The sequence below is a fragment of the Eubalaena glacialis genome, chromosome 19 (assembly GCF_028564815.1).
Source record: "Eubalaena glacialis isolate mEubGla1 chromosome 19, mEubGla1.1.hap2.+ XY, whole genome shotgun sequence".
NCBI classification, from domain to species: Eukaryota; Metazoa; Chordata; class Mammalia; order Artiodactyla; family Balaenidae; genus Eubalaena; species Eubalaena glacialis.
This window is the reverse complement of record NC_083734.1, coordinates 51,889,068-51,915,229: the sequence shown is the minus strand read 5'-3', so window position 1 is coordinate 51,915,229 and position 26,162 is coordinate 51,889,068. Positions and strand designations below refer to the sequence as shown.

The 26,162-nt window shown below is 61.8% G+C and overlaps 1 protein-coding gene across 5 annotated transcripts in view; it reads left to right on the top strand.

Annotated features, from left to right (window-relative positions):
• Positions 1 to 17,019, top strand: part of BAHCC1 (BAH domain and coiled-coil containing 1) — a 55,218-nt gene extending 38,199 nt beyond the window's left edge. For 2 of the 5 annotated variants that reach the window (XM_061177156.1, XM_061177154.1), the window contains exons 10-27: positions 650 to 1,489; positions 5,490 to 5,689; positions 5,828 to 5,964; positions 6,612 to 6,722; positions 8,884 to 9,004; positions 9,852 to 10,147; positions 10,924 to 11,102; positions 11,202 to 11,503; positions 11,731 to 11,838; positions 11,925 to 12,069; positions 12,154 to 12,268; positions 12,370 to 12,445; positions 12,571 to 12,679; positions 13,434 to 13,553; positions 13,720 to 13,896; positions 14,003 to 15,189; positions 15,355 to 15,591; positions 16,212 to 17,019. In XM_061177156.1, coding sequence (XP_061033139.1) covers positions 650 to 1,489; positions 5,490 to 5,689; positions 5,828 to 5,964; positions 6,612 to 6,722; positions 8,884 to 9,004; positions 9,852 to 10,147; positions 10,924 to 11,102; positions 11,202 to 11,503; positions 11,731 to 11,838; positions 11,925 to 12,069; positions 12,154 to 12,268; positions 12,370 to 12,445; positions 12,571 to 12,679; positions 13,434 to 13,553; positions 13,720 to 13,896; positions 14,003 to 15,189; positions 15,355 to 15,591; positions 16,212 to 16,421 — 4,670 coding nt within the window. In that variant the 3' untranslated portion in view covers positions 16,422 to 17,019. The remainder of the gene's footprint in view (positions 1 to 649; positions 1,490 to 5,489; positions 5,690 to 5,827; positions 5,965 to 6,611; positions 6,723 to 8,883; positions 9,005 to 9,851; positions 10,148 to 10,923; positions 11,103 to 11,201; positions 11,504 to 11,730; positions 11,839 to 11,924; positions 12,070 to 12,153; positions 12,269 to 12,369; positions 12,446 to 12,570; positions 12,680 to 13,433; positions 13,554 to 13,719; positions 13,897 to 14,002; positions 15,190 to 15,354; positions 15,592 to 16,211) is intronic. The other 3 variants (XM_061177157.1, XM_061177158.1, XM_061177155.1) reach the window with 3 other exon arrangements.
• The last annotated feature ends 9,143 nt before the right edge of the window (positions 17,020 to 26,162 follow it).

Genomic DNA, 26,162 nt, shown 5'->3' with positions numbered 1-26,162 from the left:
GGAGAGGCAGCCTGCGGTGGAGGGTCCAGGCCCGGCCTCAGCCTCTGCAGCCGCCCTCCCACCCTCCGCCCCCCAGCTCCTCCACAGCTATTTGATTCTGTCTGAATTAGGCTGAGAGTGTACACTGGAAGCCCGTGTGGCGAACATAAAATTCGTCCTAGTTCCACAAGAAGGAGGCTGAAGCCATCCGAGGTTGTTGGGTTTTTTTTTTAGAGTTTTTTTCCTTTTTTTTTTCTTTTATTGTAGTTAATGGGGCATAATGCCTCCGACAGGCTGCCAGCTCGTTCTGGTTCAGGGAAAGCCCTGATTCAAGTATCTTGTTTTAAAATCCCCCTTTTCTGGTTAGCCACACCACACATACCAGAGATGGCCGCCAGGGACCCCCATGGACCCCCCCCCCCCCCGAGGCAGTGGCAGGAGCTGGGGAACGCACAGCTGTCCTGGCCAAGGAGGAGGGCCTGGGGGCTTCCCCTTTTGCACCCGGTGCTCCCTTGCTGCCCCCCTCAACATACCACGTCCCCCGTTCCTGCCTCACACATTTCACAGGCAGAGGGTTGGCTGGGGACCCTCCCCGCCAGGTGTGGGTCTGAGGTGTCTGAGGTCACCCTCACTCCCAGCTGCTCTCTCCTGACAACGCCCTCTTTTGCAGACCTGCCTCCCGGATACACGTGCCCTGCGGCCGGCTCGGGCTTCTCCCTGCCCCGCATTGTGCACTCATCTGACCTCTCGGACCCCGAAACTATGCAAACCGCCCTGCCGGGGGCCCAGCCTGAGCTGGCCAGGACGTTCCCACCCAGGGAGCTGGGCCCACACAGCCCCCAGAACCTGGAGCAGCCTGGGCTGCCCTCAGGGGCCAGGGAGGCCACCCAGGACCTTGCCGCACACCCCCACCCTGCCGAGCGGGGACCCCCGGGGAAGGCAGCGGACCCCAGCCCACTGGAGGGGCTGCGAGAACTGCGGTGCGGGGCCCTCCTCGAGGGAGGGGGCCCTGAGGCCACTGGCCAGGCTGATTCTACTCAGGGAGGGGCCCAAGAGGAGAGGACCACAGAGGAGGGGCGGGAGGAGGGAGAGCAGGGGCCCTCGTTGGGGGCCAGCCCCCAGGCCGTGGAGCAGCAAGCAGGGAGCCTGGGTGCCCTGGATCAGGCCAAGCCGGGCAAGCAGCAGCCCCCTGCAGAAGCAGAGGCAGAGGAGGCGGCCAAGTTCAAGGAGGCCGAGCTGGAGGAGGAGGAGGAGGAGGAGGACTGGGGGTTGACTCCCGACAACAGCCAGCCGCCCAGGGAGCTGCCGGGTCTGGACGCCCTGGTGGCAGCCACCATCAACCTGGGGGATCTGCCCGCTGTCAGCCCACTGGACCCTCAGCCCCCCACTGTCCCTGGGCCACCCAGCACAGCTCCCCTGCCCCGTAGCTCAGGGATTCATGGCATTGCCCTGCTCAGCGAGCTGGCCGACCTGGAAATCCAGCAGCAGAGGACTGAGCCAGACCTGCAAGGTAAGCCCCATCCCCCCGGAGCCCCAGGAGCTGGACCCTTGGGCATAGGCTCAGGGTCAGCCGGCCAGACAGTGGCCTTCAGCCCTGCTCCGTTGTCCCCACAATGTGGCCCCTTGTCAGGAAACCAGGCAGGTGTGCCCACACCTGCAGGATGAGCCATGGGGTAGGGCCTCAGGGCCAGGACTGCACCCTGAGGATGGTGTCAGAAAGGTGGCTGTGGATATTCACGATGCCCTGAAGGGGCTTGAGGGTGTCTCCAGTTTACACACAAGGATGCCAAGGCCCACAGGGGTGGGGGTGGGGGGCGGTCAGGTCACTAAACTACGGGCGCTCAGCCAGGAAGCGGGTAGGAAAGATGGCGCTCTTGCTATAAGCTTTCACCTCCTTGGGTTCTGCAGCTTCCGAACCTAGCCTGCATGCGGCCCAGCTCAGGATGTGGCAGCCCTTGCCTCCCAGGCCCCGGGGAGGTGGCACCCCCCACGTCCCCCTCAGCCTCACTAGGCCTTGGGGCTGACCTGTGTGACAAGATGCTCCTGGCCTCCCTGCACCCCACCCAAGGGCCCCAGGGTGCCAGCCCAGGGCTGGTGCCGCCCTGACTCGGACCAGAGCCCAAGGGCCAGGCGTTTGCTTAGGCCTCTCTAGCACTTAGGTCCCCCACAGGGACCCCTCCCAGGCCCTCCCTGCTGAAACCCCTCGGGGGGTGGGGGGAGCACCCCCAGCCAGGCTTTGTGCCCCGTTGATACTTATGGAAAGAACCCAACGAAGTCCTCAGCTGGCCCACTCGTTTTCCCACCGCGTGAAGCTCTCCACTGCCCACTGCCAGCCGCCAGCACCTCTTGTGCTGCGTGGAGATATGGGAAGGTTCTTGTAAAGTTAATTTCCCTGAAGGTCTCTGTGTCACTCCTCTCTTGTCTGACCAGAGGGGCCACCACTGTGCTGAGGAGAGCAAGCCGGGGAGCCCTTGCCTGTCAGGAACTCTGGGAGGGCCTCGCTTGGAGCTGTAGCGTGAGGCGGGGCTGCCCCAGTCAGGGCCTTGCTGCCCAGAGCCACCGTGTGAGTGTGGCTGGCGTGAGGGTGCACTGAGCGGGTGCCGGGCACCATGCGTGTGGCCACCAGTCTGTGCATGTGAATGCCTACTGGACCCGTGCCCATTCATTGAATGGATGCTCACGTGTAGACCACGTGTGTCCCATTGTGGGTATTGCAGCTGCCAGCCCAGGCCAGGCCCTGCTGCCACTGCTGGATCTCCACCCCACCCTTACCTTCTGGAACCTTCAAACCCCCCTCTCCCCTCCTGTTTCTCCCAAGACCCCCGCCCTCCCCTCTTGGAGCCCTCAGGCCTTCACCCTCCCCTCCTGCTGCTCCCAGGCCCCCACCCTCCCTCTGTCCCAGTTAATTGGCCCGTCTGCGCAGCCTCTCAGCTTTAGAGCCGTTCCCTACAAGCTCAGTGACTGCTTTGCCTGAGATTACTTAGGAAATCAGCTCATTTTCTGAGCAAAAGGCAGGACTCACAGAGGGAGAAGGCGGGAGAAGACCATCTCGGGAATAGGCCAGGGTACAGAGGGGAGAGGGAGAGGTAAAGATCCAGAGGGACATGGGGGCCTCCTGCCCCCTCCTCCCAGAGGAGACCCCCTGAAGTACCTCCCAGGCCAGGCAGAGCTGGTGAAAGGCCAGGTGGGGGCCCCTGAGAAGTGGGGGTGAGGAGGTAACCAGGTTCTGAAAGGTGACGTGGCCCCCAACTCCCATAGCGGGGCCGAGTGGAGCTGGTGTTCGGGCCCCAGGCTCTTTGCTCCCAGGCTGGGGCCAGCCCCACCCTCACTGATGTGGGCGTCCAGAGCCCTCACACCCCCCACCAGTAGGACTTGGCCGCAGGACCCTGGCTTATCCCCCACCTGGGCTCAAGTCCAGGGAGCTCAGTGGGCAGGCTGTCCAGCCTGCGGACCTCCATCGCAGGGGGCAGGGACTCAGGCCCCAGATGGAGCCCTGGGATGGGAGTGAGTCGGACACTTCTCTGGCCATTCACTTGGCTGGTGTGGATGGTGGGGCCTGCCTGCAAGGGCCCATCCCCAAGACACCCAAAATGCCCCACTCTGCATTTGGAGGGGCCACTGGGGGGCATGGTGCCCACTGGGGGGCATGGTGCCCACTGGGCTTCCCATCCACCCTGGAATTTTGGGAAGGCCAGGCCCTGTCCCTTCCGGAGTATGGCTGCCCCTTGTTCCTGAGTGACCCACCTGGTTTAGGTGAGTCAAGATCCCAGACCCAGCTTTTGAACTGCCCTGCTGACCTGCACCCCTCCTCCCACCTTCTCCTGGCCCCTACAGCTCTGCCAGCCTGGCTGGTTGGGGGAAGTCCAAGCCTTGGCCCTCTTCTGTGCCTGTGGAGCCCTCAATCTGCCTGGACAGCCCAGCCCTACATCTCTCCCGGGACAGGGATTACAGACCCCGGAGGCTTGGGGGTGGGGCTGTTATTGTCTGCTGCACAACTCCCTGAACCAGAGAGCAAGGCAGGCTGTTGTTTGGAGGCCAGAGAAGAGCCCAGCAGCACCGCCACCCGTGCCATCTCCCCGAGCCCACCATCCCTCCGCAGAGCTCACCCTGCAGGACTTTGCCGTCTCAGCAGGCTTAGCCTGAAGAGTGGGGGCGGGGGTGGGGGCTTCAGGGAGGAACAGAGGGGCTTCCTAGCAGTCACAGTGACCCCAAGAGACGAGGAGACCCTGTGGAACTTTTAGCTGAAATGGGGCTTGCAGATATCCCTGCCGCAGCTGGAGGTGGGAGGAGAAAGCCCCCTCAGCGCCTCCCCCACCTTCCCAGGGCACCTTTGACCCAGCAACCCACCTCTGGCCTTGACCCAGCACTGTGTACAGAGGGTTGAACTTCCGGTGTCCACCTGTGCTTTGTCCCATTACTGAGGGTGGGTCACCCTGATGACTCCATCAAGGCTATGGCTGGGCACTTCCCCTTTTGTAGTTACTAAGTATTTCATGGGGAGGGACTTTGAAATGGTGTGATATCCCCTTCCTCTTCAAACATTGGATTCATTTATCTATATCAGTGTGACTTGTGGATTTTTATTCGCTTCAATCCGTTATAATTTGTCACTGTCACTATTTAATTTTGGTGATTGAATTGTCTCAGATTTGGCCCCTTCAGCTGGATCATCCTCTGAGAACTTCCTGTGTTCCCAGCTCACCCCGAACCTCCCAGTCCCTGGAATCAGCCATTTCTCCAAGGAGCCCAGTTCCTTTCCTCAGAGAATTTTAGAAGCCAAGTTCAGGGTGCTAGGTGTGCTCGTTGCTACTGGGGTGTTGCTGCTCTCAGGCCTTCTCAGAGGGCAGAGCTGGCTGTGTGTTCTAGAAATCACGACTGCCCACTGACACCTCCAGCTCTAGGCACCCTGTCTGACCCCACAGGGCTCATGCTGGCTGGTTCCTTCCCCAGCTGTAACTCCTCGTATGATCAGCCCACCAGCCCACCTGTGCATGCCCAACCCCCATTTCTGCCACCACCCTCTCCCCGTGGTTGCACTCAGTCCCAAGTCTCCACTCCAGGCCTGTCCCCTGAATGGACACTGCCCTCCACTGGCTCGGCTCTGACCCTGCACTGGGCCATCCCTCCCCACCCCCTAGGGCTATGACACTCCGGGTTTTCATGGATCTGGAAGAGGGCAAAAATGCAAGGCAGTTTCTGTTAAGAGCGTAACAAGCCACGTGCCTAAATGGTTTGGGCATTGTCCTGAGGACTTGTGCCATCCCAACTGGCCTGGCCCACGGTAACCAAGGGTGACATCTCTCCCACCCAGAACGGAGGCGAGTGCTAGGTGCCCATCTCATTGTTCCAGGCCGCCTCACTCTGCATGTCTCAGGGAGTCCGGCTGCCTCCGGGCGTCTGGGGGTGGGGGGTGGGTACACGGGGTAGGAGGGAGTAGTCTGGGCTGTGCTGAGATGCAGGCTGACATCAAGAGCCTCTTGCACACACACTGACCCTCATGTCCCCCGCAGAGGAGGAGGATGTGCTGGCCTTCAACCTGCAGCGCCTGGCCACGCTGGCCTCAGCCTGGTCCCTGGTAGAGGCTGCTGGCCTGGACAGCCCCGCCTCCTTGGCCCAGCCCCCCACTGCCGACTCCTGCAGGGCTCCCACGCTCACCCCCCGTATGCAGATCCTGCAGCGCAAGGACACCTGGACCCCCAAGACCAAGCCTGTGAGTGGGGGGCCCTGGTCGCCCCCATTGCCCAGTGCCATGACCTGGGGGAGGCCTCGAGTGCCCAGGCTGGCCACCTACTCACCCCATCTTGGTCCCCTAGCGGGGCTCACAGGTCCCTGTGCCCCTGCCCACTAGGTATGCCCACTGAAGGCTGCCATCGACCGGCTGGACACGCAGGAGGTAGAGATGCGCGTGCAGCTGGCGGAGTTGCAGAGGCGCTACAAGGAGAAGCAGCGGGAGCTGGCCCGGCTGCAGCGCAGGCATGACCATGAGTATGGCCCAGGCTGGCAGTGGGGTGGGGAGGGCTGGAGCGTGGCTTGGGGAGACACCCCCAGTTCAGGCACTGGGGCAGATGTGGGCCCAGCCCAGGGCCACCGCCTTGTGGGCAGAGGTCAACCCGTGTGTGCTGGGCTGAGTTGGGCCAGAAGTGGGGGCCTGGGAGGGTCCCCAGAGGTGGTGGAAGGTTGAGGCGTTCACTCAGCAGAGAAACCAAGGGAGAGTGGGGGGGGTGGAAGAACCACCCAACAGAGACTGGTGCAAGGCAGAGGCCAGTCTTCATGATAGGGGGGCAAAGGGTGAGAATAGTGGTGTCCGAGAGGGGGCTGGGAGGCCGGGGCAGGATTGGGGTGTGGGAGGGCGGAGGGAACCCCTAAAGTTGCCATAGCAGTGGGGGGAGCCCACCTGACTGGAGTGTGCAGGATGGCTGAAACTGGGAAGCAGGGATGGTGGGGGCAGTGGGGACGCTGGCTCAGCCTTGCCCTCTGTTTGGGGACCAGGCTCCCCAGGCCAAATCTTGGGAGGGCCCGCCCCCCGCCCCCCGCCCCCCGCCACAGCCCCCAAGGGCATTGCCCTCTCCTGGACCCCTGTCAGGGAGCCAGGACGGGCGTCAGCCTCTGACCACCCCTCCTGTGGCTCCCAGGAGAGACGAGAGCTCGCGGAGCCCTGCCAGGAGAGGGCCCGGCCGGCCGCGGAAGCGCAAATACTCCAGCTTGCTGCCTGCCCTGCGACCCAGCGAAGGCAAGAAAGTCAAGTGAGTCTTGCATGCATGGGCCCCGTGGGGTGCCTGGGGCCGAAGGTTACTCAGTGGCGCTGGGCTGGCCCAGGTGCCCTTGAGGCCCGGGCAGTGGGGGCTGGGCTCCTCTCTGGCTTCTGTGGCCGCTGGGCCTCCCTCACAGCTTCTCCTGAAGACCCAGAACCCCGGGCCAGCCGCGGTGGGGAGCGTCTGGGGCACTGAGCCCGTAGCAGACAAGCCCCTCCCCCTGGGCCTGGGGCGTGGCCACACCAGCTCCACGCACCTGGCCGTGGCCGGGGCCGTGGCATCCCTCCTGCCAGGCCCCAGCCCCCACCCGGCCCCACGAGTGCGAGGCGGCATTGCGTAAAAGCCTCTTTATCTGCACCGTATAGAGTCGTTGGTCACGCTGCGGTGCTGCGCACGGCTGCCGGCGCGCGGTTATTATCCATTACCCGCCCGGCGCAGTCATTGGCGCACTCCCGGGCCTGGTATAATTGTCCTTCTCGGCTACAAATTGCCTCTCCCGGCAGGCCCATTTGCATAAATCCTCGAGCTCCTCCAAGCACGATTGGCTCGGCGTGTGCGCACTGCATCAATCCTGATGATTTGGTAATAATAGTTAAATCGGCACTAAATGGTTCCTTCAATTAAGACAGAGGCAAAAAATTAATCTCAGGGCTTTATGTCACAAAACATTAGCAAACGCGGAGAAGGTTACAGGGAGGGGAGTTCGCGTAGGCTGCTGTGGGCGGGGAGGGGATGCACCATATGGCTGTGGGGCCTCCCCAGGCTGTCCCTCCGCCCTGCCCAGGTGTCACCCCGCGGGGGCTCCAAGGGCCTCCCTTTGAGGACCAGCCAGAACTGTAGGGGCTGCTGGCTAAGACCAGGGCCTGGCAGGGGGCCCTGTTGGGGAGCCCCTGGCGAGGCTGCCCCATGCTTTGCTCGAGCCCGCCTGGCGCCAAGCCCCTGCCTGACCCTGGAAGCCCCATCCTGGTGCTTGTATTGTGGCCACTTTCTCCACTGACCTGAGAAAACAGGCCCTGGCTGGACGGGAAAGGAAACCAAGGCCAGGGCCCTCCCTTCCTAAGGATCGGGGTTCCCTCCCACCCTCTCCCCATCTCAGGCTCCTACCCACTCTCCATCCCTCTGTGGGGCCCCTGCCCTTCAGTAGCTGCTGACAGTTGGGCCCAGGCAGGAAGTGGGAGGGCCGAGGCCCGGGGGCCAAGCATGGTTCCGGGCCGGCTTCCTGCCTGGCCTCTCTGGGCAGGAAGGTGAAAGTTGACGTCTGGCCGCACAAGGCCAGGGCCAGGCCAGGGCCCTCAGCCTCCATCTGTGACTCATTTTCATTAATGCTATGTGGGTAAGGGAGGGAGTAGGTGAGAGGCCCAGCCCCCAGCCCCTGTCTGGCAAAGGACAGGCAGCCAAGCTCCCAGCCTCACACCTGTGGGACACAGGGAAACAGGCTCAGAGTCAGCAGCTTCCAGGGCCCCATCTGGGAGCTGGGTGGGGGGGATGCAGAGTTCCTCCTTTGAGACGGAGAATTGAGGGCAGAGGACAAAGCTCTGAGGGCTAGGAGGCAGAGCCTGGGCACGAGTTTCTCTGGCCGCTGCCCCCCACATCCTCTTCCTGGCAGTGGCAAAGATGCTTGGGGTGGATGCCTTTCTCAGGGGCCTCTGCTGATGCCCTCTTTGTTCCTAACTGCGGTAGCTACTGGCCTTTGCACTCACTAAGTGACCTTAGTGAGTGCAAAGACCAGCATGATCCCACCCCAGCCTTGCGGAGAGGCACAATTTAAAGCATCCCCATTTTCCAGGTAGATAGACTGAGGCCACAGCACAGGTCACATAGTGGCCCAGCTGGCCACAGACCCCTGGCCCCTGAGCACTGGGCTGCCCCTCCCCAGTGGGCAGAGGGGGCTAGCTAGGTAGCGGGTGCCCAGGGGGCTCAGCACTGGCTTGGCCCCTCTGGCCTCCCAGCAGCTCTGTGTGCTTAGAGAAGACTGGCCCAGGGGCATAGCCTTGGCCAGGAAAGACGCAGGGCCCTTACAGGGGCAAGTGGGTCTCCCAGACATACAGCTGCACCACACGACCCACCGCGGCGCCCTGGCTGCCGCCACAGGGACTGTCTCAGGGACAAGGCCCAGGCGCCCAGGTGTGACCTGCGCCCCCCGTGTTCCCAGGGCAGTGCGGTCCAGCCTGAGCCTGCTGTGCACCGAGCTGCGGGGCGGCGATGATGAGCCCTCGAAGAAGCGAGGCCGGCTGGAGAAGGGCGCCTACGTGGGCCTGCAACCTGCATCTGCGGTGAGTCCCACAGCAGCCTCACCCTCAAGCCCGGGTGCAGGATGTCAGGTGGACAGGACAGGAGGCAGGCGGTAGACCAGCCCCAGGCCAAACACTGCCACCCCGCCCTGCCCCGTGCCACCATCCAGCTGGGGCCCCACTGCTCAGATGAGCAGACAAGGCCCAGCGAGCTTCATGTGCCTCACACAGAGGCGGGCCTCTGAAGCTGCAGGTGTGACCAGGGGCCGGTTATGCTCCGTGACACCTCCCCTCCCTCTGCTCACTCCAGCGGGAGGAAAGGAACACACAGTTATCATAGGTCACAGGAAGACTTTTCGGGAGGGAGGGCCCACGATGTCCACCATGTCAGGTGCATACCTGGTGTAGTGGGTGGACCAAGGGCACTGCCCCTCCCTTGGGACAGGCTCCCCCAGGGGTGCCAGCACCCCATTCCTTCTCAGTGCAGTGAGTGCCTCCCACCCCTCACCTATTCTAGGGTCCTGGGAGGGACAGGTGAGAGGTGGATTTGAGTCTGTTGTCACTTTGCCTGTCCCTCCCAGAGCAGGAGGCTGGTCCCTCTCTCTAGGACACAACAAACACTTGGCCCCTTGGCCTCCCTCTGCCAAGCTGAGTAGGCTGGGCCATCCAGGGAGGCTGTGAAATGGGGGACAAGACAGGCACAAGTTTAGGCTCCAGTGGGCAGGCCCTGTGCCCCGGGGCCAGACGCCCTCTCAGGCATTTTGGAGGGCAGGGCCAGCGAAGTGCCACCTTTCAAGCCCAGTACTGGCAGAGGGGAGGCCGAAGGTCGCAGGGCCGTGGCTCAGGGTGGGGGACCCGGTGACTGCAGCCTCCACCTGCCCGTTTACAGGAGAAGGTTCGGTGCAAGAAGAGCAGCGGTCAGGGCGACCTGGCATCTGCAGTGGCCCACAAGGTGGCCCAGCTGAAGCCGAAGGTCAAGAGCAAGGGGCTGCCCACCAGCCTCAGCCCCTTCCGGCGGAAGGAGGCCACCCCAGGGGGTCGCATCCGGAAGAAGCTGTCACGAGCCAAGAGCGCCAAGGTGTCTGGGGCAGCCCGGCACCCACAGCCGGATGGTGGCGTTGCTGGCAGGGAGACACCCAAGTTCGCAGCCCAGCCAGCAGCGGCCGCAACACACGAGGCAGGCAAGTTGTCGGTCTGAGCAGCGCAGCGAGGACCTCCGCAGCCACTGGGGGCTGCGGGAGTGGGTGGGCGGGAGCTGGGACAGCCATCAGAGCCTGGTCAGGGCTCACTGCGTATGCCGGACACAGGGAGAACCTCTCACTGGCCCAGGATGGGTTCTCCGTGCCCCACCCCCTCACGGGGGGCCACAGGGAGAAAAGAGGCTGCTGGATGCATCCTGGAAAGAGGGGCTAAAAATAGCCCTTCTGCCTGCTCCAGCCCGCCTTCCTGCAGTGTCCGGCCGGGTGACCTGGAGGGGTTATCTGGCCCCCAGCAAACGCACATGTCCAGAAACAGGAGCCTGGAAAAATAGATGCTTCCTCCCTGCCAGCCCCTGCCCCCTCCCGCAGGTCCCGCCTGAGAAAGAACAAAGGGAGGGAAGAGGAAGCAGGAAACAGGAGGGCATCTGGCAGGGGGACGAGGGAGGGGAAGGGGCTGCCCTGGGGAAGGGGATCCCCAGCCCTGCAAGGTGGGTGCTCCACTGCCCAGTGCATAAGAAAGGAAAACTGAGGCAGAAAAAGGGAGGTCAGAGAGGCAGCCCCTTCTCCTTTCTGGTCCAAACACCCTCACCTGGACACCTGGCCCAGGTGCCTGCCCTCGAAGCAGCCCCGGGATGACAATGACGGGCTCCACTCAGCCCCCAACCCATCCGTACATGCGAATGATCCGCTCCCCCGACCCCATCCCAAAATGGCACTGCTCAGATGCCAAATCACCTGGACCACCCGCCTCTCCCCAGGCAGCGGCTCGGACAGTGAAAACTGCGAGGGTCTGTTGGAAACAGAGGCACCCGCCAAGGAGCCCGGGCTGGCACTGCACGCCGGGGCCCGCATGGCCGTGCTGGGGCCCTCGCCCTCCTCCGTGGTCAAGATGGAGGCCAACCAGAAGGCCAAGAAGAAGAAGGAGAGGCAGGGCTTGCTAGGTACCCAGGGGGTGAGGGCGGGCTGGGGCAGGCCTGGCCCATGAGGGCCCCAGCAGGCAGCTGGGGCTCCTGCGACGGCCTCCCTCCCTCCCTCCCCAGGGGCCTGCCGCCTGTCCAGCCCCGAGAGTGAGGTCAAGGTCAAGAGGAGGACGGTGAAGGCCAAGGTGGGCAGCAAGCTGGAGCAGGCCCCGGGGCGCAGGCCCCCAGGTGGGCCCGGCAAGAAGAAAGCCAAGGGCAAGGCCAAGGGCAGCCTGCGGGCAGAGCCGGGGGCCACACCCGGCAGGGAAGCCCTCTGCAGCCCCACCCGGGCCTTCACCTGCCACGAGGAGGGCAGCAGGCTGGCCAGTGAGCGCCTCAAGAGAGCCACGCGCAAGAGCACGGTGCTCCAGCCAGGGCTGCGGGTGAGGGCCAGTGGGCACCCCAGGGTCCTGGGCCCAGCAGGGTGGGTGCCAGATGTGAAAGGCCTTCGGGGACATTTACTCCACTCTTTTTCTCTACTTGCTACACCAAGTCACACTCTGGGACTCATATTCAGGGTCACACTCAGGGTCAGCCTGAGTCACACCACGGTCAGGCTAGGGGCAGGAAGGCTGGGGCCACCCTCACCTCAGCCCCTCCCCTCCGACAGCGGAAGAACGGGGCCCTGTCCATCGCCCTGTCGCCCCGCAACGCCAAGGCCATCCTGGGGAGGGGCAGGAAAGCGGGCAAGGTGAAAACCAAGGCTGTCGGCAAACAGGTAGCATCCCCACCCAGACCTTGGGGCCCAGCCAGCCCTGACCCCTCCTGCCCCTCCCAAGAGAGCTGACACTTCTGACCCCCCAGGGCAAGGGCCGGGCGGTGAGCCGGCTGCTGGAGAGCTTTGCAGTGGAGGATGACTTTGAGTTTGAAGACAGCAGCAGTCTCTCAGAGGAGGAGGAGGAGGAGGAGGCCAGTGGCCCCCTGAGCGCTGAGCAGAGCGCCGCCTTGGGTGAGCGGCCGGGAGGGGATGCTGAGCGTCTGGGGCCAGCAGTGGGCGGGTGGGGGCCAGGTGCTGACACCCCCATCTCCCCAGCACGCTCATGCACCATCCACAAGGAGGACCTACAGGACGGGCTGCCCGTGCTCATCCCCAAAGAGGACAGTCTGCTATACGCGGGCAGCGTCAGGACCCTGCAGCCCCCCGACATGTAAGGCCCGGGCGTGCGCAGGGAGGGATGTGGGCTGAGGCCTGAGCGGGAGGTGGTGGATGCTCAGGCCTGTCTCATGCTCCCCTACCCGTGCCCCTCAGCTACAGCATCGTCATCGAGGGTGAGAGAGGCAACCGGCAGAGGATCTACTCACTGGAGCAGCTGCTGCAGGAGGCGGTGAGGGGACAGCCCCCGCTCGGCTCACCACCCCAGGGAGGTGGGCCTGGCTGCACCCAGCCCCTCCCGGGCACCCCTTGGCCAGCCCTGCCCACTCACGGCCGCCACCCCAACTGGTCCCGCAGGTTCTTGATGTCCGGCCACAGTCCAGCAGGTACCTCCCGCCCGGCACGAGGGTCTGTGCCTACTGGAGCCAGAAGTCCCGCTGCCTGTACCCAGGCAGCGTAGTGCGAGGTGAGCCCCGCCCAAGGACCCCCAGGGAGGCCCATCAGCCCCTCCCCTTAGGCGAAGCTGCAGATGAGAGGCCCCTCCGAGCCCCCACCCGAGTGCCAGGGAGGGGACCCTGTCTCTCAAGGAGGGCCTCCCGCCAGCCCTGCTTCCCAAGCCGGAGCTGGTCAGACAGAGCAGACGATAGCATCAGCTCCCTGGTCGCCAGGAAAAGGCGAGGGGGGACCTGGGGTGAGGACAGGGTGGAGCCTCTGGCTGTCCAGAAGGCCTAGCAGAGAAGGAGCCCCAGAGCCCCAGACCTGAGGGTTATAAACTGGTCACCTGGGCACCAGCTTTCCTAGGGTAAATCCTTCTGCCCCCCACCCCCAGGCACAGGATGTGGGGACCCTGCGGTCTGACAGGTGCGGGGGCAGGTGGGCGGGCAGGCCTCAACCAGGCATGTGTTTGCACACATGCGCGTGTGCGTAGGGAGAGGTTGGGGCCCCGCGTCCCTGTGAGTGTGCCCTGGGATGCGGGTGATGGATGGCGGTAATATTGCCTCTCCGGCCGCACTCCGGGAGGTGGAGGGGAGGCAGGCTGCTCCCAGCTGCCATGGCAGCTCCAAGGTCAAATGTGATCAGGGAGCAGAATATCCCAGCATCATCTGTCAGGCGTTCTGGAGCCCATCCTGTCATCCTCCCGTCCCGGCCACCCGGCCACCAGGGAGAACCCCGTGGGCCCCGAGCAGAGGGCCCCGTGCTCAGGTGGGCCCTGTCTCCAGGCGCCTCCAGTGATGAGGAAGAGGACCTGGACTCCGTGGTGGTGGAGTTTGACGATGGGGACACTGGCCACATCGCCGTCTCCAACATCAGGCTGCTGCCTCCGGACTTCAAGATCCAGTGTGAGCCCCAGGGCCCTCCAGCGTGGGGTCCTTACCTTTCTGGGTCAGCCCCTATGGCTGGAGTTGGGCTGGGCCTCCCCTGGGTCCAGACAGTCTCCCAAGGAGGGAGCAAGGGGAGGCGGTCACCCTGACAGCACAGCGCTGAGGCCACTGGTCCACTCTGCAGGCACAGAGCCCTCACCAGCCCTGCTGGTGTCCAGCAGCTGCCGAAGGACCAAGAAATCTTCCTGCGAGGCACCCCCGCCTGGTGAGGCCACCGCTCCCAGCCTGTCTCCCAAGGCACATGATGGCCCTGAAGCCTCAAAGACCCCCGGGAAGAAATCCGTAGGCAAAGACAAAGCTGGTACTCGTGGGACTGCGGGGACCTCCGGTGGGGAGGCACCCTCGGGAGTGGGGGGCCAGAAGGGGCGGGCAGGTAGTTCCTCTGACTCTCCCTGGACTCTCCCCAGGCAAAGCGGAGCTCCTGGCCTCCGGTACCAAGCCCTCCGCGGGGGCCTCAGACCACTTCCTGGGCCGCCGGGGCAGCCCGCTGCTGAGCTGGTCAGCGGTGGCGCAGACCAAGCGGAAGGCGGTGGCCACGGCCGCAGCAGGTGGCAAGGGGCCGGGCGTGCTGCAGAACCTCTTCCAGCTCAACGGCAGCACCAAGAAGCTGCGGGCCCGCGAGGCGCTGTTCCCCGTCCACAGCGTGGCTGCTCCCGTGTTTGGCAACGGCTTCCGCGCCGACTCCTTCAGCAGCCTGGCCAGCTCCTACGCGCCCTTTGTCGGCGGGGCCGGGCCTGGCCTGCCCGGGGGTGCCCACAAGCTGCTGCGGGCCAAGAAGGCCGAGCGGGCGGAGGCCGAGAAGAGCGGGCGGCGGCGGGCTGGCGGCGAGTTCCTGGTCAAGCTGGACCATGAGGGCGTGACCTCCCCCAAGAGCAAGAACTGCAAGGTGCTGCACGCGGGTGACAAGGACGTGGGACCCAGGCCAGGGAGGCCCCTGCCCAGCCCCAGCTATGGGCACCCGGCCCTCGTGGGCAAGGACAGGAAGGGGCGGTCGCCTGTCCACCCACTGCCCATGGGGCTGGCGCTGCGCAAGTTCGCAGGCCAGGCCGAGTACCCGCTGCCCTGCGACAGTGACTGCCACAGCTCCTACTCGGACGAGGAGGAGGACGGGCCTGGCCTGGCCCCCGGCGTGCCCTCCCGCTTCCTCGCCCGCCTTTCCGTGTCCTCCTCCTCCTCGGGCTCGTCCACCTCCTCCTCCTCGGGCTCCCTGTCCACCTCCAGCCTCTGCTCCTCGGATGACGAGGGCTCCTCCTACAGCTCAGACGAGGAGGACCCAGCCCTGCTGCTGCAGACCTGCCTCACCCACCCGGTGCCCGCCCTCCTGGCCCAGCCCGAGGCCCTGCGCGCCAAGGGGGCTGGCCCACACCCGCACGCCCAGCGCTGCTTCCTATCCAGGGCCGCGGTGGCCGGTGGGGGCGTGGGCGCGGGCCCCAGCAGTGGCAGACCCAGGCTCAAGCGCAAGGAGGCCCTGAGCTTCTCCAAAGCCAAAGAGCTGTCCCGGAGGCAGCGGCTGCCCTCCGTGGAAAACCGGCCAAAGATCTCAGCCTTCCTGCCTGCCCGGCAGCTCTGGAAGTGGTCGGGGAACCCCACACAGGTAGGTGGGCCCAACCACGCACACTTACACACAAGACACACCATCTGTCTGTCCTACACACTCTCTGCGTCTCTCTCTGTCATTCTGTCCTGTGTCCCCTGCCCGCCGCCTGTCCCCAAGGCTCCTGGGTCCTCACCACCCTCTGCCCCTGGCTGTCTCCTACAGAGACGTGGCATGAAGGGGAAGGCCAGGAAGCTGTTCTACAAGGCCATCGTCCGGGGCAAGGAGACGCTTCGCATTGGGGACTGTGCCGTCTTCCTGTCGGCTGGGCGGCCCAACCTGCCCTACATCGGCCGCATCGAGAGCATGTGGGAGTCGTGGGGCAGCAACATGGTGGTGAAGGTCAAGTGGTTCTACCACCCAGAGGAGACCAAGCTGGGGAAGCGGCAGAGCGACGGGAAGGTGGGACCTGGGGGGGACAGGGGGTCCGGGGGTGTGGGCAGGCTCAGACTGGGGCGCCTGGGAAGGGGTATCTCAGCAACTGGCACCAGCAGCCAGAAGGGGAGTGGTCATCTATGGACATCCCTCACTCCCGGTTCCCACACCTCAAGGCCTCCCGGCCCAAGGGTGCCGTGGGCCCCACAGGGAGTAACACGGCTGAGGGCTCAGGCCCCAGAGCCAGGCCACCTGGATCCCTCCCCAGCTGGGCCTTTGTGGCTCCCCATGCAATGGGTGACAGTTTCACCTTGTGGGGGGCTGTGGCCCATAGCAGCCTGTAGCACCAAACAGGTCCTGCCCTCAGCAGCCTATGTCCCCTACCACGGGCCCTCTGATCCCTGCCTCCCAAGGTCAACCCAAGACAGAAAATGCCCCCAGCTCACTCTCCAGTCTTCCCTGAGAACCATGTTTGCAGACGGTGCAGAAACAAGTGTTTCTCCAATTCTGCCAGCCCGCTGGGGGTCCGGGTGCAGACCCTGGCCACACAGTTAAGAGCTTATCCAGAACTGAGGGTCCCGGGTCGGGTGGGGTGCGCTGGCCAAGGCCAGACCTGACGCCGAGCACTCCTCGCCCCCCTTCCCCAGCAGAACGCGCTGTACCAGTCCTGCCACGAGGACGAGAACGACGTGCAGACCATCTCCCACAAGTGCCAGGTAGTGGGGCGCGAGCAGTACGAGCAGATGACACGGAGCCGCAAGTACCAGGACCGGCGGGACCTCTACTACCTGGCGGGCACCTACGACCCCACCACCGGGCGCCTGGTGACGGCCGATGGTGTGCCCATCCTGTGCTGAGCCTGCCCAGACCGGCTGCAGGTGACCCACCCGCCCCGCCATGCCCAGCACCAGAGCCACAGGGACGTGAGGACGTGAGGACCCAGCCCCACGCCTCCGAGCAGGAGGCTGGCCCACACCTCGGAGGGGCAGGTCTGAGCAAATATGCAAACCCACCAAGGCAAGATCCAGGCTTTTTTATTATTTTCCCTGGAAAGAGAGAGAGCTTTTGGGCATCAGAACCCAGTTCCATCCGTCTGCTGCGGAGGGTCAGCTGTGCCCCGACTAGGACCTACCGGCCCTCTCTGTTTTCCCACATCGGCAGTTCACGAGAGATTAGAATCCAAGCCATATTTTCCCTAGTACCTCCGACTGTCTCCCACCAGGGAAAGCAGAAATCAGGTGTGTTGTCTATTTATTTCTCTATGTAAATATTGTATTTCTGCGGGAAAGTTTTATGGAAAAAAAGCCGAAAAGGATTTTTTTTTCCTCACACGCGTAACGAGGGTATGCGTGCGTGAGTGTGTGCGTGTGTCTATGTATGTGTGTGTGTAGAGACTTTGTTCTGGGGGGGGGGTTTCTTTGAAAATGCACTGTTTTCCTCAGCCTAGCTGAGTTCCAACTGGGGCGTCTGTGACGACAGAGGCAGCTGGGGGCGGGGGCAGGGGGGCCAGAGGGCACAGGGGAGGTCAGACAGGACCCTAGGTTACACCTGTTGATATCTTGGGGGGACTGTCTAAGATGGAAGTCACACTCAAGTTTATTTCTTTTTAATTCATCTCCTGGGAAAAAAAGGACTGGGGGGGCGGGTTTGACGATGAGGGTCCCTCGGGGAGAGAAGGGATGCCAGAAGCAGGCTCCCCAGCCCGAGAGTGTGACAGCCGCCATATATGTATCTTACCTCTGTTTAAAACAAAGCAAAAATGAACAAATATTTTAAACTATCGATAAGAAAAAGTGATGTTTTGATTTTATTTCCTGAATGCTCCAAGTTATTTCTGATTTCCGTCTCAATGGCCAGCTTGTCCAGCCTCCACTCAGAGCAAGGAAGGAACTGGCCCCCGCCAGCTCATGTGGAGGTTTCTGGGACTTTTCTGCGGCCACTTGGCAGGGCCGCTGGCCTGGCAGGCTAGTGCTTGGGGCACAGAGCAGGGTTCCTCCTGCCCACAACCCAGCCTCGGGTGCACGGAGCAGCCCTCTGCCCAGCACCCTGGCTACCGTGTGCCGTGTGGGTGTCCCAGACCCTCAGCACCACCCCCATAACCCTGGAGAACTCATCACACCTTCACTTCTCCTGAGGCCAAGAGGGACAAGCAGGGCAAGCCAGACCCGTGGCCCAGCAGCCCTTGTCCCCGAAAATACGCACTGAGGGCCACGTGCTCCCATGTCACACCACACTAAGTCTCCCCTGGCCACACTGGGAGCCCCAGGAAAGCCCCCCAAGTTAGCCACTGCTCCTTAGGACGGGCTCTTGTGTGACCCACAGACACAGGCCAGGTACCTGGGAAATAAGGGATGTCAGTGGGTGCCCGGGCCCCTTTTTCTTTCCAACCAGGAAATCACCCCTCCGCCGCTCCTGGTGGCTCCACGGGAAGTATAGGGACAGGGAGGGGTTCCCCTGCACCCCAGCTTTCTTCTCCCACCCCAACTCTCCCCTTTGTCTCGGCTCGAGTGCAATATTTCATTCCTGGTGGTCGTCCTGGAGAGGCGGCTGAGGTCCTGCTGGCGGCCGGGGAAGTGGGAAGATGCTGTGGAGTGACGCGGCCAGTGCCAAGGCATGTGTGGGGAAGGCCCAACCACAGACATTAGAACCTGAGGCTACTTCCAACCCCAAGCACCGAGGCAGGAGCGAAGGAACAGGCAGCCTTTTCTTGGCCCTCCTGCCCTCCCATTGGTTCTTCTCCCTAGTCCATGGATTTTTGTCCTTTGCTTTTCTCTTCCCGTCCCCCTCTGTCCGTGTGCGTGCGGACAGCGCGGCCCCTCCCACCATGGTTAAACCTGGCAAAAGCACGACTCTTGTAAATGTGTAAACTAAGAGGATGGTTGAATTTTTTTTTCAATGTAAACACTAAAAACAAACAAAAAAAAATACAAAGGTTTTATGAACAGCAAACTCTATGTAAAGGCATTTTAGTATTAAATTTTTTATTGATAACTTGCTTAAGAATAAATATATGAACTATTGTGCAGGTTTTCAATGGTCCGGAATCCTAACTGCACCCCAGTGTCTGTGTGCGTGTCCCATGGGGACTCCCTGGAGGCCCCAGAGGCTAGGGTCTCAGCAGATGAGGGACTGGGACATCTGGGTCAGGCCTACCTCAGCTGCGGCAGCCGAGCAGAGCCCCTTGGGGTGCTGGGCCTGTGAGAGGCACATGCAACCAGGATGATTTTGGGGTGGCCTTGGCCTTTGAAACCCCCCAGGATGAGGGTCCTTTATCTTAGTAGATCTCCCCCATGGTGGGTGAGATGTTCAGCTTGAACCAGTCCATGTGGCCAGGCCGGGCGCCCCTGGAGGGGAGGAGTGGAGGGCACAGACACAGGAGGAAGGGTGGTCCCCAAAGTGCAGGGGAGGGGTCTGCGCAGACCAGACAGCAGACGCCCTCCTCAAGGAAGGCATGAATTTACTCATTTGACAAACATTTTCAGCTGTGCAGGAGTAATAAACAGCAGTCCTGATCGTTCAACAGCGGGTTGGCCCCCCAAGGCCTGAGGGGTGTTGGGCGGGGGTACATCTCAATGCATCCCCTGGCCAGAGAGCCCCAGCCAGTGAGGCTGCAACCCCGAGGGCTTTCCAGGAACCCTACCAATTTGGGGGGGTGCTGTTTTTCCTCCACCTCTAGGACCCCCTGGGGAGGGACCCCCTCAGCTGGGATTGGGGACCCTGATGAGGGAACCCCAGGTCAGGGCAGATAAGCATGGGGCGTGGGGCTGTGACCAGTGTGACCAGCACTCCCCTCCCCCACAGCGCCCCACCTCCCCCCCCCCCCCCCCCACCGCGGGCCATTTGCACATATGCACAGACACACTGCCGGCCCACTCTGGGGCTGCCCCGGGCCAGCCCTGACCACACCCCTTTCCTCCGAGAGAGCAGAGGGGCAAGACCCCTCCCTGGGATGCAAAAGGACCAGCCCCGCCCAGAGCATGGAGACCGAGGCCAGGCGAGGCCTGACAAGCTCTTCCCTTGGCCCCTTCCGAGCCCAGCAAGCAAGAGTGGTTAGAGTGGGACTCCTGAGCCAGCGGCCCTGGGCCGCAAGGAGTTGGGACAAACAGTCTGAGTGCCCAGGTTCAGCTGTGCCTGAAGGCAGGCGACCTAGCCCTTGGATTCTCCGAGTCCATGAGTCAGCAGCCCCCACTTTGTGCAGGTGAGTTGGGTTTCCAGCTGCTCAGGAGGGAAGCCCAATACCAAGGGCTGCGGCAGGGAGAGGGAGCGAGTGGGTCCAGAGGAGGCCTTGGGACCAGGACGAGTGACAGAAGAGGTCTGAGAAAGGAATGCCTGCTGACCAGGGTTTCTGGCTCGGAGCCCCTCTGTTGGGGGAGAAGGGGGCAGAGACCCCCTGTGAGCCTGGAAGACCCATCTTCAGTACGTTCGGTTACGTGCTGCAGCAGAGTCCACGCAGGACCTGGGCCAGAGCAGGGGAGAGGGTAGGTGAGGAACACAGCTGGTGGCCAGGAGGGCCAGAAGCTGGAGCCGGACTGTGGCAGAGGCTAGACCCTGAGGGGCCCTCAGTGCAAGACAGGGTCTGCACTGTCTGCTGGACAATGGGACACACCGAAGGCTCTAGGCAGAGAGTCCGAAATCAGATTGAGACCACTCCCTCTGTGACCCCAGAGTCAGAGTTACAGGCGCTTGTCCAGCACCTGAGGGAGGAGTTGACACCAGAGAAAGACTCTAAGGGCCTGGGGTGGGGGCAGGAGCACAGGTTTGGGCTGGAGGGTGAGGGGGCCCTGAGGGCCAGAAACCAGGGAGGGGCGCCAATGGGCCCAGGAATGTGGGCAGGTGGGGGTGAGCTGGGGGGCAGGTGACTACTGGGTCACAGCAAGTAAGGACCACAGCAGGATTAGGTGAGCCCCCAGGGGTCCGTCCCCAGCAGCCCCATCTCCTCCTCCCCTCCCCCACCCACCCCCTCTTCCCACCTTAACTCAGACAGCGTGGCCCTTGCCTTCCAGAACCTCCTGCCTCCCAGAATAGGGCCTGGGCAAGGGATGGGGGTGGGCACATGAGGCTGCAGAGCCCCAAGGGTTAAACACACGGGACTACACTTGGATCAAGACGAACGAGCCATTATGTGAAATGCTGAAGCAAGATAAGTGATGGCATTGGGTGAGTGAGATCAATAAAAGTGATGTTTTATCAGGTAGAAATGACAATCTGGCTGATCACAATTTGTTTTTAATACCACAAGCCAACTGGGGACAGGGGTTTAAATGTTCGTGCCCGGCTGGGGCGAGGTGGCTGGGGGCTGGGTGGGGAGCTCAGACCCAGGCCAGGGATGGGGGAGCTCGGCTCTGCAGCCTAGCCATTGAGAGGTCACCTGGGCACTCAGCCAGCCAAAGGCCGATGACCAGCCAGGCCCTTGGCGGCCTCCTGAGTCTGAGCAGAGGCCCTACCAGGTTAGGAGGGACCCACCTCTGGGGCCCCTGAGTGAGGAAGTGGACCAGGGCAGCACCAAATAGGGTGACCCTAAGGGCTCCCTGGCTCCCAGAGAGAAGCTGGGGTCCGGACCTCCAACCTCCATACACCCCCGCCCTCTGCTGCCACCCACCCCATTCCCCAGGGCTCCCGGTGACAAGCCAGCACCCCTCCCAAGCCATTTCTGCTCTAAAAGTCAGGCCACCTGCTGAGATCCAGGACCGTGACAAGAGCAGGGCTGCTCGGTGCACAAGGTCCAGGCAGACAGACAGGCTAGGGATCACCAAGGTGAGGCCCCACTCAGTGTGCCCCCTGGGGCCAGAGTGCCACTGGCAGGGGCGAGAAGAGGCCCGAGTGACTCGGGCCTCTGGAGAGAAGGACGGGAGGAAGCGGGCTGGGTGAGGTGGCCGGTGGGAGCGCAGCCCGGGACCGCAGAGTCCTAGTCTGTGAACCGGGTCCCTGACACTTGCCCACTTATGGGAACAGGGTGAGGTTCATGGGAGGTAGCAAGGGATTTCTGGACCCACATGTGGGCAGAGCCCTTTCTATGGGCCACACGCCACTGCCCAGATAGGGAGAGTGACCGTCAGAGCCCTGGTCTGGGCGCCTCACACTGTCCGCCATGCCACCCCCTCTACACCCTCCTGGCTGGCAGTGACAAAGCTCAGAGTGTGGGGACATGCGCAGGCCCCGGGCTGGACATAGTGGAGCTGGATTCCACCCCACTGTCTGCCTCAGGGGCCCGGCTCTCCCCAACTTGGGGATGCCTCAGGACCCAGGAAGCTGCCCCAGCAACTCCACCAAGGAGCCCCCTGGCCTCCCCAGGGGCTTGGCCGGGGATTGATGGGGCTTCCCTCTGGGTGCACTGGGGGCACTGCCTACCCTCCCCAACAAATATGCACAGAGCCATCTAGATGTCACATATGCATCCACTTGCTGCCCCTATGTGAGAGGGAATGCCTGGCGGGTCCCCAAAGCCACACCTCCCTCCCTCCGCGCTATCCTGGGACTCCAGGGCCCCCATGCAGCCCCCGGCCCAGCCCTGAAGATGGCAGGAGCGTGGGGGCTGCTGGGGACAGCGCTCTGGGACAAAGAGGACCCGAGGGAGAGAAACGGGGTGAGCAGAGGGACCGAGGGTGGGAGTGCTCTGAGCAGCAAGCTGGGCTGCGGCCCAATGCTCCTCCTTCTTGCCTGCCCCCCTTCCGCCTACCGGCTGCCCCTTCGCCAGGCTCCAGCTCCCAGAACTCGGCCTGACAGGTGTGCTGCTCATTTGTCAAGCTCTGTGTCCTTCTGAGGCCAGCCCAGGCCCCAGGGACAGTCTCCACCAGACCTGTCAGGGACCAGCCCCCCGGGAGCTGTGGTGCTGGATGGGGTGGTGTGGGCCCCGACGGACAGCACTGGGGCCCCTTCCTTCACCCCCCTCTCCAGGAGCCCAGACCAGCTCTGGTGAGAACAGAAAGCAGGTCAGTTACTCAAGGCATGGCAGATTCGGTCACACCTAGATAGCCTGGCCAGCACAGCGCGAGGCCGCTGCAGGACATGGGAACCAAGGCCATAAACCGAACAATTTTGGAAGGGCAGGCCCCCTGAGTTGTTCCGCTCCCTGACTCCACATTCTGCTGTCTTAACACCCCCTCCTCAGAGGCTCCTGTCCCCGCCCCACACCCTCACGAGACGTGGGAGGGCCCAGTTCAGGCAGAAAGAGGACAGGCTGGCCTCCAAACTACTCCTCTGTGTTTGGTGCCATATTGAAGGGATCGGGCATTTACATCAGTTCTGAAGTTCAGACACGTTTCAACTTCTCTTCAGCCTACTCGAATCTCGACGGCTGGGGAGAAGGCCCTCCCCAAGAGGAAGAAGCAGCGTCTAGAAGCAGCCATCTCGGAAGAGCAGCCAAAGAATTGTCCTGTTACTTTGCTGACCGAGAGTGAGCCGCTCAGAACCGAGAGAAGGGCTTGGAACAAGCTTGCCACACAGCTGTGGGCACCTAATGCCACTGCAGAGCTTGGCAAAACTTTTATTTTCTTAGGTTCCAAGTTCCCCTGACAGCATCCTTTGCCCCCTTCCTCTCCTTAAACTGAGCTTTCAGATGCTCTCCATCGCAAGCCACCCCAAGCCTCAGGGTCAGCGGGGCCTACTCGAATGAGTGTTTCCCGCCTGACTGTGGGGCTCCGGAGGCAGACTGCATCCATCTTCAGAAAGAAAAGGCAAGAGACTGACCCAGCACCCTACGCTTGCTGGGCCAATGCCTATTGTTCGGGGAAAAACTTCACCAGTCCTGTCTCCCTCGATGGAGAAGGACAGGGGCCCCTGGTGATACCCAGGGCTAGCGGGAAAGCAGCCAACGCCTCCCGCCCTTTCCAAACATCCTAGAATCAGCCATCCTGCCCATCAGAGAAGGACATGGCCTACATCTTTTCTCAACTCCCGCAGATGTGATCTGTTCCTGGCAAGAGCACAACTTGTTTCCATCTGTCTACTCATCCATCCATCCGTCTATTATTTCAACAAGTATGTGCTGAAGACCTACTGTGTGCTGGGCCCTGTGCCAGGCACCAGAATGAAGCGTCGAGGGCATTACCCAAAGTCCCCGCCCTCCAAGAGCTTGAGCTCAACAGGGAAGAAGGCTGGCACAGAAACCATGGCATCCAGTGAACCCAGAAGCTGTGCAGGGCCCTCCTTAGCACAGAGCAGCTGCAGGCCAAGAAATCCAGGTCAAGGACCCGGTGCGGGGGAGGGGAGCTCCTCTCCCAGGAAACTCAGCCCCTGACAGAAGCACTTCTAGGGGCATCCACAGCTGCTTCCTTTAACCGGTTTAATCCGAAGAAAAAAATTACAGCTGAAGCAGCTTTCAGAGGACGGCAGGACTAGGAGTTTGCTGGGTGGGAACCATCTTCCACTGGCATCACCTCAGAAAACAGTGACACGGAGAAAAACTCTAGGCCTGAGTTCTCAGCTCTGGGGCAGGCTGGCCCTGAGGCCAGCAGGAACTCTGCTCTTCCTGGGAGTGGAGACTGGGGCTCCACTGAGAAAAAGCGCTCCAGATGGCAGTGGGGTGGGCTAAACCCGAGGCCTCCCACAGCCCCTCTGCCCCAAGGTTCCCAGCAGTCAGGAGCCTCAGGCTCCCCAATCCTACCCGCAGTGATGGAATGGTCCAGAGGCCTCCCCACAATTTGGTTTGCTAAGCGGGGAAAGTTAAAACCACCCTTTTTTTTTTAAATGGGCAGAGTACTTTTTATTTATTTATTTTATTTATTTATTTTTTTGGCTGCGTTGGGTGTTCGTTGCCGATTGTGGGCTTTCTCTAGTTGTGGCGAGTGGGGGCTACTCTTCGTTGCGGTGCACGGGCTTCTCACTGCGGTGGCTTCTCTTGTTGCGGAGCACGGGCTCTAGGCGCGCAGGCTTCAGTAGTTGCGGCGCGTGTGCTTAGTTGCTCCGCGGCATGTGGGATCTTCCCGGACCAGGCTCGAACCCGTGTCCCCTGCATTGGCAGGCGGATTTTTAACCACTGCACCACCAGGGAAGCCCAAAACCGCCCTTTTTATTTGGGGGCTTTTTTTTTTTTTTAATAAATTCACTTATTCATTTATTTATTTTTGGCTGTGCTGGGTCTTCCTTGCTGCGCACGGGCTTTCTCTAGTCGCAGGGTGAGTGGGGGCTACTCTTCGTTGCGGTGCGCAGGTTTCTCATTGTGGTGGCTTCTCTTGTTGCGGAGCACGGGCTCTAGGCGCGCGGGCTTCAGTAGTTGTGGCGCATGGGCTTAGTTGCTCCGCAGCATGTGGGATCATCCTGGACCAGGGCTCGAACCTGTGTCCCCTGCATTGGCAGGCGGATTCTTAACCACTGAGCCACCAAGGAAGTCCGTATTTGGGAGCTTTTGAACAAGTTTAAGATCTTGCCCCTTGTCAGGAAATCTGTTTTCACTTATAAAAAACAGACTCGGGGGCCGCCGGTGAGCAGGGGGAGTGTCAGGAGGCTCCGCACTGACAGGGTAATTATATTTTTCTCCACCAGGTCCTTCAGCCGACCCCTCTGATCCTGGGCAAAGCATCCCAGGCCTGGGGCTCCCCAAGGTTCCTGCAATGGCTCCCTTCTTGGGGTGCCCATTGGACGCAGGCTGGAAGTGGGTGTGGAGGGACCCAGTAAGAAGGGGACACTAGCCCACTGCCAAGGACAGGACGGCGCTGGGGCAGCCTCTGCTCAAGCCACCAAAAATTCCGTGGGATCAGCAGGGAAACCACGCCGCCCCAGCCCCACGGGACTCCCTCCTGAGGCCACCCGTGCATGCGGAAAGCCAAAGCACTTGAAGGCTGCCCAAGGCCACTGTCCCAGTGGCCCAGAAGCCCCTGGCCCAGCAGGAACAGCCTCCTCTGCAGTCCACACCCAGACGACCAGGGAGAACTGCATCACACAGCACATATGAGGCCATGCGGGCAGCCAGGCCGCACTCTAGTCATATAACCTCAGCCTAGCCAATCAGGGTGCCTCCGCCACAGTGGTTGGTTTTGAAATGTGTATGTGACCCAAGCTGAGCCAATCAGGGTCTAATCCTGGGATTCTCAGGTGAGCTGGAGATGTAAGCACAGCCCTGCTTCGAAAGCCAGGTAGGGTACATGAGCCCACAGTAACGCAGGTGAAGCCTCTATCTCCTGGCTTGGTACCGGCCTCCTGCAGAACCAACCCCTGACCCGATCTGGTCACTAGATAAGATACAGGACGCCCAGTTTAATTCGACTTTCAGATAAACAAATAACTTCTAGTAGAAGTATGGTCCATGCAGTAATAGGGATATACTTATACTAAAAATTATTCAATGTTTGAGATTTAAATTTAACCCAACATCCTGGGACTTCCCTGGCGGTCCAGTGGTTAAGACTCCATGCTTCCACTGCAGGGGGCACAAGTTGGATCCCTGGTCAGGGAACTAAGGTCCCGCATACCGCGTGTCACCATCAAAAAAAAAATTTTTTTTTAATAAATAAATAATAAATTTAACCCAACATCATATATTTATTTGCTACTGCGGGACAATGCATTGAACTTGAAACCCAACTGTTCAATATAAACTGGGTGCTCCCCAGCCCACCTGGCCATAAGCAGGTGTACCCAGCAGCTGTCCCTCATGGGACAGG